The 11,806-nt window shown below is 32.4% G+C and overlaps 1 protein-coding gene across 2 annotated transcripts in view; it reads right to left on the reverse strand.

The window, feature by feature from the left end:
* Nucleotides 1–298: 298 nt before the first annotated feature.
* Nucleotides 299–11,806, reverse strand: part of LOC106872385 (protocadherin beta-15) — a 36,519-nt gene continuing 25,011 nt past the window's right edge. The window contains exons 3-5 of one of the 2 annotated variants that reach the window (XR_001409764.2): nucleotides 7,419–7,572; nucleotides 2,014–2,082; nucleotides 910–1,026 (exon numbers count right to left, since the gene is read on the reverse strand). Coding sequence is in view for 1 of the 2 variants with exons in the window: in XM_014919371.2 (XP_014774857.1) it covers nucleotides 761–1,026; nucleotides 7,419–7,572 (420 nt within the window). In the remaining variant the exon portion in view is untranslated. Of the gene's footprint in view, nucleotides 1,027–2,013; nucleotides 2,083–7,418; nucleotides 7,573–11,806 lie in introns of both variants that reach the window. The other variant, XM_014919371.2, reaches the window with a different exon arrangement.

The following is an 11,806-nucleotide window of genomic DNA, read 5'->3' on the forward strand; positions in this document are numbered from 1 at the left end:
TATATATATATATATATATATATATATATTCAGAAGGCATCACATTGGGATTTTTCATTATGAGTGGAAAAGATCTTGTGCATTTAATTGGTAGAAGCTTGACAACAGACAACTAATAAACATCTTGAGTAGTAAAGAAACTAAAGATAAAAAAACACCCACAAGTTTTGTGAATTTATGTTATATTACACATACATTCCTCTTTTTTTTATCAATGTATTTACAAATTTTAATACTCTTAAACACAATAAATTTAGATGTGAAAAAAACAAACATATTTAAATTTGTGAAACTCCACTAGAATATTTCTTTCTACAAGTACAAAATCTGTGGGAATGTGCTTTTAAATTTATATACCTGGTGAAGAAATGAAGAGTTATCTTGAATTCAGAGCAAACATTGAATCAATAAAATTCAAAATCTGAACCATATGAATAATGGATTCTTTATTTTAAAAAAGAAAATATTTTTAGGCTAATGTTTCCTAATTTAGTGTTAGTGTAAGAGACTTGTAAATTATGGCTTTCCAAAAGTGTTCCCAAGATAGTTAAAAAATATTGCAAAGAAGGACTGTGAAGAAAAGGAAGAAGGTTTTTACAAATATTTCACTGATAATTAATAAGCTTCTAGCAATTTCTTTGCAAAATTTTAAATAAAATTTTTGAAGAAAACAAGATTTTGAAACTTAATTTGTTAGAAATGTAACTGGTATTTAATGAATAAGGACTATGGCAAAAATCTTCAAATACCAAAGCAATAGTTAGATGTCTGATGCTGTCTTTGGTAAAGCAGGCAGTGGCTTGCTAAAGGAAGAAAAGCCACATTTTGTTGGTAATGTGTGTGAGAGGATTGTTGTGCTAAGGTTATTAGTTCTAATTGAAGACTGTGCATGTAAGGAAGTAACATTAGTGTGTCCAGTAGTGTTGAAATTTCCTGTCTGATATGAAGAATTGCTGCCAGAATAAGCATAAACTCGGGACTGACTTGTTGAGGCTTGCTGGAAGTCATTTTGGTCAGGATGAAGACCTTTGAAAAAAGGAAGAATACAATCAAACATTGACTTTAGTAGTGATTATTAAGATAATAAGAGGACTATAAATATTTCCAAAATCAAACTGTATCATAAAGATTTTTTAGTGTTACATCTCCTACACATACACCATATTGTACACTAAATATATAGTATAGTAAATGTTTAATCAAATGAACATAAGACAATATTATAAAGCATAGTAATGATCATCGTTTAGCCCTAGTTTACTTAGAATAACATTATTTTCTTACAGGGATATGCAGTCAACTTTTATGGCTAGGTGTTGTCAAAAGAATCTAAACTCATTTTCATGACTCTGAGCAAAAAATAAAGCATAGAGCTGACTCTAATTGTGTTTAAATTCAGAATAAAAAAGCTCTGATCTAGGTAAGGAAACTAGCAAGCCTAGTCTAATATCTTATATGAGAATAGTGGTATTATGAGCCAGGCTGTGTTGTAGGGAAGGACTGGAAGTGAGGGAGTATGCATGTCCTGTTGGAAGTGGAGCTTGTGGGTCCCACCAGAAGGGCTGTGATGGGCATGTGGGGTTGGCAAAGCACAAGCAGCCAGTCGGTGGTGGACAGTGTTTGAGAGCAGACGTGTCAGATTGTTGAAAGAGATTACATATAATTAATTAGAAGTAATAGCCATAATTACTCCAGTGAATTTAAATTTCAGGTAGGTGTCCTCTGAGATATTTCTTTCATTACTCTCTGCTTTTTACCTCATTGAATTGGTTTGGAGGAAGGAACTGTGCTCATAGTCTTCACATTTCCTCTGAGACTTGTGCGACAGATGTGGCTTATGTTTCTCTTGAACAGGTACAAGTTGACAGGAAAACCATATGCAGAGAGTGACTTACACAAGACCAAGGTGCTGAGAAGGGAGGTGTGTGCATAGTGGTTAGTTTGGTGCCTGAGTTGAGGGGATGGGAACAATACGGGTAAAAGAAGGAGTAAAGACAAGTAAGCTGTAAGTACCTGTGTGGCAGTGATGATGGGTAGGGGCAAGTATTCAGCCAGCTCTATGGAGTTAAATCACTGTAGTTGCTATAGAAAAGGCAAAGATGAAGCTCTTATAAAAGACTGTTTATGCACAAATAACTTAAGTTTCATTGAGGAATCAGTCAGAGGACTGCAAAATTGATTTGAATTATGAAAGGGAAATGGAAAAATTGCATCGAAAATTAAGTTCAGTGGCATTGGACAAATAAGCATGATATGTATGTTAGAAAGAGATCAGTATGCATATGAAAATATTTAGAAAGTGAAGAGTTTACAACAGTGAAGTAATTTACAAGAGCTCGATATTTTTAGTACATTATTGGTAATCATTAGAGTATTGAATGGAATATATTGTGTCAATTGTTCTGATTCTTTGTACACCGAGTTCAAATCCTGCCAAGGTCATCTTTGCCTTTTATCCATTTGGGTCAGTAAAAAAAGTTCCAATCTAGTAAAGTGGATTGAAAAAAATATCTTGCAGGGTCTACTCCAGCTTTATGCTTCAGTGCCTGCAATGGTATTAATGAAAGGCTTGATGTGCCCTAAAATGGTGACCTTTTCCTTAGACAATATCGGTAGAGTAGAGAGAGAAGACCCATATGGAAGTCTCCCCCTCCATGACGCTGTTGTTGACCAAAGCCTGTACATACAAAATGCAGATACCAGGTGTGAAGGATAAATTGTCCCCGTTTTATACTTTTGATTTTGCACATGCACATTGTTTGTTTTTGATTTTGTTAACTACACAGTATAGTAGGGTCTGTTGGGCACTGTCTGTGAGAAAAACAGCACAATTCACTCTGCCGGAAATTTGGAAATGACATACTGTACTGTTTGGCATTCACACTGGAAAGTCTGATACGAACAGGTAGTAAACACACAGAGCAACTATTGCCTTGTCATGTCCCCAAAACATATCCCAAGAGTGATAAAATCAAACATCCAGTCAACATCATGGTGTTTGGAGTGATCTTTTATGATGGTGACATTATGCCTCCATTCATCTTACCACATGGCCTCTGACTCAACACGGAGGTATACATCAAGTGCCTGGAGGAGGTAGTGGCTGTCAGACAATTCCTGCTACCACATTATTCCTAACATCTGGCCACATAAATCCCCAGACTACAATCCCCTTGGTTATTATGTGTGGGGTGCAGTTCAGCGAGAAACCAACAAAATTCCTTGTAAGACCAAAGATGAACTGATGGTAAGAATTTTGGCAGCATTCACCAACTTAAACAAGGAGACCATCCAGAAGAGTTGCAGAAGGTTCTGAAGTCGTTTGGAGGTTGTGGTTGATGCCAATGGCGATTTTATTGAATAAATTTACTCTTTAGTATTTCGAGATATTTTTATGTAATTTTGGTAAATATATCTGATAAAATAAGATGTCAGTATTAATTTCATTGTTGCGTAATTTAAACGACAATATATTAACTGTACCCTGTTTAGGTAGTCAAACCTGTCTGACAAAAGCCCTAAGAGAACTCATAGTGTGAGTGCTGAAGCATAAGTTACTTTTAATCATCATGTTTTGCTGGAGGTAACTTGTAACTTACGTAATATAAACTACTTAATGAGCAAAAAGAGTCAATGAGAAGTACAGAATCAAGGTCTAAAAGAACTATTTGCTTTATGTAAAAATAAAACAGAGTCTAAATAAACTGATATTCATCTGTGTGGTAGTGAAAGCAGAGATCATATAATACAAAGAAGTGAATAATGATATATTGAATGTGAAAAGAATTGATGATGGACAGAAGTGTAAGTGAACAATATGATTGATTATTAGAAGCATTTGCTGTTGTAGTCAAGCATAATGAATAATTAAGGGGATGTGGTCATAAGAAGAAAATGGACTGCATAAGTTAGATAAAACAGTATCAATAGATTCTAGTAGTGACTAGTAGAGATTAGCAATGGAGAAAAGAAAGCTGAGAGAAGAAGCATTAACAAGTAGACAAAGTAATGGGCAATAAACTCATGTCCTGAGTTCAAATCAGTTTGGGTTTTTCATATATGTAATTAGGAAGAATATTTAATTCTATAATTCACAGTTCTATTTGAACTTGAGAATGGCTAGAATGATCTTCTGGGGAGATAGACTAGTACTGAGATAGACTAGCATTGTATCTAAGAGAGATTTATATATTATTTGCTTAAGACTGTAAATGCAAAGCTAATGTCAAATTTCTTTGGAACTTTCTTGTGCTCCAAAGGACACATTTACAGAATGAACTATTTCAACTGGAAAGATGTTGCTCAGTGATGGAGATACTGCAAATAGGTATCAAAATATATTTTATTCATCTACATCATCATGTCAACATAAGAATACAGAAGGGGATATAGCTGTTTAAGGAGAAGACAATCTCCATGACCATTTCTGGAATTTATTGAACAAACCTGGGAATTTGAAAACAGAAAATTTGAAAAACAAATGTAATTTGTACATCTACATGATAGAATTTATCTTTCCATTATGAAGAGTTTGTATAAAAATAAAGGAATTAACAAGATATAAACTGAATGTTTTGCTCCAAATAAGATTTTTTTAATGTTAATCATTGCTAGATAATAAAAAAATACCCCACAGTATATGCAAAGAAAAATTCATATTACATGACAGGTCAAATTTTTAAATTTTACAAGCACATCAAATATTATTCTTCAGATCTCACTATTGCATTTAAAGTGTCACAGCCTGATCTCAGAGCAATGCATGTGTAGGATACAAACCATTGACCTGGTTGTCTGAAATTCTCTTGAACTGGTTAACTACAGTTATCAGAATACAAGAAATAATTAGATTTGCTTTCATCTTAAAATTTATATCCAATTAAATTTTTACTTTCAACTACTTCAATATCAGATACAAAGAATAATTGTTAATTTTTTTTTTAATGAAATAACACTGAAATAATTCCTTTTTATAATCTTACCTACTAAAGGCATAACGCCTGACATTTTGTGGGAGGGGAGCCCAGTGTTTCACTAGTACTTAATTTATCAACCCAGAAAGGATGAAAGGCAAAGTCAACCTTGGCAGAATTTGAACTCATGACGTAAAGACAGAGGAAATGCAGTTATGCATTTCGCCTGGTATGCTAACAGTTCTGCCAGCTCACCACCTTAATTCCTTTTTATAACGACACTAAACTTGTTCGTTGAATGGATTATTTTAGAATATATTGCAAATATTGAAAATGTTCTTTCATGTGCTCTTGCAATACATGATTTCAGACCAGTCTGAGTTTTCCATATATAAATAGAAAAATTAGAAAAATTATTATTTCTAAATCTCTCAACGAGAGACATTCAGTAACTATACACTAGAGTAAAGATTATTGGCCAACATAAAGTGGCAGTCCTGATTAGGACAAATGTTACTGTTGCTTAGCCCCAGGAAACATTATCTCCAATTGGCTATATGACACACTATCTGTGTCCTTATATTTTCGAACAAGGGAGCTTAGCACTCCCACTCAGCACAAAGCAAGATCTGCATACCACAGTTTCTGGGTTATTTCTCTTCATCAGTACAGAATAACTGCTTGGCTAGATATGGCACTGCTAAATCTTTGTTCAAAATACAAAATTTTCAAAGTGACACAGTCACTGATCTAATAAATAAAAAATAGATTATGCTGGCATATAATCTTTACTCTAGAGTATTGTTACTGAATGTCTCTCGTGAAGAGATTTAGAAGTAATAATTTTTCTATTTATTAGATCAGTGACTGTGTCGCTTTGAAAATTATATATTTTGAACAAAGATTTAGCAGTGCCATCTCTAGCCAAGCAGTTATTCTGTGCTAACAAAGGGAAATGACCCAGAAACTGCAGTACGCAGATATTGCTTGTGCTGAGTGGGGATACTAAACTCCCTTGTTCGAAAATATAAGTACACAGACAGTGTGTTGCATAGCCAGCTTGAGACGATGTTTCCTGGGGTTAAATAACTGTAACATTAATCCTAACCAGGACTGCCGCTTTATGCTGGCTAATAATCTTTACTATATATATATATATCATCAGTAGATCATAAATCATAAACCTGAAAGAGAGGTACACTCCAATTTATAGAGCAATAGAGTATTTTGACAATGTTTGTTATGGCTTGTTCATAGGGTTACCCAGGTTTTCACATTCTTAAAGCACTTAGCTTTACACACATCTTATCATCTAAATACAATAAGTTAATGCATGATCATGTGCATCAGTAATTTCCAGCCCTTTCTTTATCATTTAAACTCTTGATTTTTATGTATTTTACCACTTATCCTCTTCTTCTGTGCAAAAATAAAAACTAAATAATCTCCATAAATGAAATTCAAAGTGAGATATTCAGAATGTCATGTGCAAAAAAAAACTCTTTAATTGAAATTTCCCTTTCTGTTTCAGAAAGTGATTCAAATCTTAACTGCTTAGCAGTCATTGTTAGTGACACTCAAAGAAAAGGGAGAGGTAATTTCAAAGTATGTTTCTTAAAGTTAATTTACATGCATTGTAAAAGGTAAGTTCACATCTGTGCCAACCTGCTATCTTTAGGATAGTATACTACCACTAGTTTACACACACACTAAATGCAGCATTTATTATTTGACTTCAGTGTCTGTAATATTTTGGGATTGAGGAGTGTCATTTTACTTGTTTGGGTTTTGGATTTTGATGTATATATATATATATACACAAATACTGATGCCAAAATCTTAGTTCTGAGTTCATGATCCTTTATTTCAATAACCCAGCTATTTAATCATTCAAATGCACATTTATAATGTACTGGGAAATAGCAATCCCAAAAAGACAACACTGTGCTGAATCTGTGAATGTGTTATGAGTTGTTTTTTTTTACCCCCAGCATTTCAATTTGTTTTGTTATATAGATTTTCTTTCACCAACTCAAAAGGTTGAGAAATGAATGAAAACAAATGATATCTATGTAATTACCATTGTGGACATTTTTGCTTAGAGCTAAGTGTTTCATATCTTTCAACAGACATTGATTTGTTGTTATGTTTGATTTTTTTATGCCAATGTATTTAGTTAAAAATGTGCATCTACGCATAAACAGAATCAATATTTGTAGTAGACATAGCCTATAAAGGAACTGGGAGCACAATGACATATAGGGCTAAGAGGTAAATAAATTAATTATCCAAAATTATTTACTAAGACAAATAAAAACTAAAAAATTGCCATGAGTTGAATTTACTGTTCAATATGAGATACCTACCAAATATTTTTCATGTAAGATAAATATTTATCAGTTTCTGGTCCTTATTTGCTGCATCAGTTTCTCACATCTTTGCAAAGAACATCTGTATTTAGGTCTACATTACACAAATACCAAAACATAAATTTCATTGAATTACCTGATAGCTCTTCATAATGTGATCCCACTTTCTCAATGAATTCACAGTCATTCTGAGATTTTGCTGTCATTTGTCGGTAATTGTAAAAATTACATTGAAAGTCTTCTTTATTTTTTCTATGACTGGCAGGTCTGTGAGCATTTTGAACATATATCTATATGAAAAATACATACATACAGATCTATATAGATATAAATATAAATATATATATATATATATATATATATATATACACACACTATATATATAAATACAACACACACATATATATGAGGAATTAATATCAAAATAAATTTTTTTTTAAATGCACAGGGTGCGTGTAAAAATAGAGAAATTAGTATAGAGTGTCATGTCAAGAAATATATTTGTGTCAAAGTAAAATTTCTGTTAATGTTGATCATCTCGGTGAAAGAAAAAAAAAATTAATGAACAAATTCCAAACAACAATGAGTCTTTTTCCTTCAATTTTTGCTGATCACTTTCTTATATTTTTGTAAATATCAAATAAATCATAATAAAGCAATAAAGAAAGAAAACATTTTGAAAAATCATTCTCTGTATTAGAGTAGAATACTAAGCATATGGAAGATATGGAAAAAAAAATTGCCATATTCTTAAAGGAAATTTGGAAGCAAATTTTGGGAAAATACTGAAATTATTTTGATCTTTCAGTGACTTTTATCTGCATATCATTTGGAAACAATTTTTATTGTAGTAAAATTACTTTCTTGTTCTCTCATTTCTTGGTTATCTTCCAAGTTATTCAGTGAGCCAATGCTTCGAATTATAATAAATTCTGCTGATAGCTTACATCTGTATTCTTATGATAGATAATGCAGCTTTGGCTCCAGAAATATGAATTGAAATAAGAATTCTGAATGTCATAAAATGTTGAAATGTTCCAAAGGAAATGACTGAGCAAGTAAATGGTGCAGAATCCTGCTCATTTTAGATGTTAGATATTGTGCCTTCTAAATAAACAGTCAAACCAATAGATTACTTTTGCTTAAAACCCATTACCATTTTATTTCTATAATTTTGTTTCAATCTACATATTCACTATACCATTCCCACAAAAAGTCTCATGAAAGTGTACAGCTTCACAAAACATTTGAAAAGTTATAATTAGAAATATGAAGAAAATATCACAGAAAAGAAGCTGTTTTGATATTAAATTATTAGTAAATGGATTACAATTTAGAAAAAGAACATTATAAATACTTAATTTTATTATATTACACTCATTCACATTCATGCTCATATGCACACATCTATTTTTTATGAATACATATGTATATACATTCACACACACACACTGAATTAGTTTTGATTGGGACTTCAAGTTTCATTGTTAGATGAAACTTGAAGTTTCCGGTCAAACATAATTTAATAATAAATTTTACTTTCCCCCTAGTATTGTGTAAGTATTCTGTTGTTATTTGATAAAATAGCTTTAGAATAATGATGTAAAAATTAACACACACATTAACATAAATGTGTGTATTCATAAGTATGCTTGTATAAGAGTATAGTATTGAATGCATGTGTGTTTATATTATTATTTTATCTGTTTCTATTTATAGCAGAAAAACTCCAATTTAAGGGAAAGTTCTTAATGCTTAAAGTGGAAATATAATTTTCATCTATTAAATTAATGACTCTTACAGGAGTATTAATGTTTCTTGTTAAGAATGAAAAAGTACTAGTCTTGTAAGCATAATTAATTTATTTAATACATGCATATATATATATATATATATATATATATATATATATATATATATATATACATACATATTTATTAATAAGGGTAGAAATTGATATTAATCAATTAAAACCAGTGGTCTAGCATATAAAAAAAATCCGAAGATTAAAATTATATTACATACAAAAATAAGAGGATTGACCAGCGAAAGTGGATTCCTATATGTTAGAAATAGATGCCGAATCATCTAACCACGAAAAATATGTTCTCAGTAAAATTTATCGACACAACCGGTAAATTAGCTGCAAAAATTCACCAACGGCAGGTCTGGAGGTGGCTCTGCAGTTGGTGAATTTTTGCAGCTAATTTACCGGTTGTGTCGATAAATTTTACTGAGAACATATTTTTCGTGGTTAGATGATTCGGCATCTATTTCTAGCATATAGGAATCCACTTTTGCTAGTCATTCCTCTTATTTTTGTGTGTGTGTATATATATATATATCAGGGACATGTACTCTCAGGCATGTAAGGTATGCGCTGCATGTCCATTGATTTTTTATCCATATCATCGGAAAATTAGATAAAATAGTTACTTTTGTTTCAAAGAAAATCCGTTCAGATGTTTTCGAAATATTCTGACTCTCCTTCCCCTCTCTCAGTGACTCGTACGTCTGCTTTGAGAAGACCACATGACCCCCCCTCTCTCTCTCTTTGTTTATGTAGAATTGTTGCTAACCTCGTTCCACTTTCTGACCCGAACAAATGCAATCCCATAATTCCTGAGTTAGCTAGCTGAAATGTCGAAATAACCTGGCGGTAAGTTTGAATTTTTTAAAATCCAAAACATCTGTTTGCACTATTATATTTTTGGAGTGTTCTGAAAACAAAAAATATTATCTATATTATATTTCTTATTTCAGAAGTAGCTAATTAATTTTAAATTAATTTGACTAACGTTATTTTTGCATTTTGTTGAAATTGACTTACAATTTACTCAGACGCTTACACGTGTGTTCTTATATAAAAGTAGCCTTTTTCGAAATGAGTGTTATAAACGATATTTTGAGAAATAGTTTTTCGAAAAGAGACTTCGATGGAAAACAATTAATTATAAACGGTGGGAGACCAACACCGAATTTACTTAATTTGCGAAGCTACAACAAGAAATTCACGAGACAATTTCAGATTAATTTGTATGAAAAGAAAAAATGGTTAACTGGAAGTGCTACAATTAATAAATAATTCTGTTGGCCTTGTTTACTTTTTTGCTTAGAAAAGAATGTTTAGAATGATAAAGGCTATGATGATTTAAACAATTTACATATGGCTATGCTAAAGCACGAGCGTTCTCAAAGGCATATAAAATCTTTGATAGATCTTAAAATATTCGGGAATGTTCGCATAGACTTACAATAAGATGCATGTAAAAATCAAAGTATACAACATCATAATGAGAAAGTTAGACGAAACAGATCCATTCTGCAACGATTGATCGATGTTTTTATAATTCATGAAACTTTGAATTTCAACAAAGTTGATGAGTATTGCAAACAATTTCCTGTGAACACTTTAGATTCTTTAAAAATGACTTATGGCAGATTTTTTTATGTAATATGATTACAAAGTGAGCTCAATGTGATGTATTCAATGAAAGATTTTAAAATGATAAGTGTAAGTCATTTAATGAATTACATTTACAGCAGTGACCTTGTTGAAGCTATGCCAGAACTCTTCAATTTGTGCAAGTTGATTTTGACAATTCCGTCTATCACTGCTTCTGTAGAGCGATCCTTTTCTGCATTAAGTGAATCAAAACATACCAAAGAAATTCAACAGGAGAAAGAAAACTATCTGGGTTAGCACTAATGTCAATTGAAAAAGATTTATTACAACAATTGATAAAAAGAGATTTCTATGAAAGATATATTTGCCCAGAAAGATCGAAGAATTGAATTAATTTAGAAATTAGATAAATAACATTTTAGAACATTAAAAAGAACTTAATATATTAAAGGGCATATATTGCAGGTTTTGGTTAGTGTTTGTTATAACGTAAGGTTCGACCTTCTTACATCAGTATTGTTTCGCAGGAGGAATGGTTCGACTTCTTCGTCACACCTAACCTAAATAGGCTTTCCTTTCTGTGCTGCTGGGTGCAGTCTATTTACGGCCGTAAATGAGTGTCTTGTTTCAATCTCAGCAATGTTGACTTCTGCCACAATACTTTTTTTTTATGGGGGAAGCTTTTTACAATGTTGAATTTTCACTGTCTTTCATTGTGTGTATATTCACGTATATGCGTGTATTTTCAATGTGTGTGCGTGAAGCATGTGAAGGTGCAATGGCCCAGTGGTTAGGGCAGCGGACTCGCGGTCTTAGGATCACGGTTTCAATTCCCAGACCGGGCATTGTGAGTGTTTATTTAGCGAAAACACCTAAAAGCTCCACGAGGCTCCGGCAGGGGATGGTAGCGAACCCTGCTGTACTCTTTCACCGCGACTTTCTCTCATTCTTACTTCCTGTTTCTGTTATGCCTGTAATTCAAAGGGTCAGCCTTGTCACACTGTGTCATGCTGAATATCCCCGAGAACTACGTTAAAGGTACACGTGCCTGTGGAGTGCTCAGCCACTTGCACGTTAATTTCACGAGCAGGCTGTTCCGTTGATCAGATCAACTGGAA

The sequence above is a fragment of the Octopus bimaculoides genome, chromosome 14, assembly GCF_001194135.2.
Source record: "Octopus bimaculoides isolate UCB-OBI-ISO-001 chromosome 14, ASM119413v2, whole genome shotgun sequence".
NCBI lineage: Eukaryota > Metazoa > Mollusca > Cephalopoda > Octopoda > Octopodidae > Octopus > Octopus bimaculoides.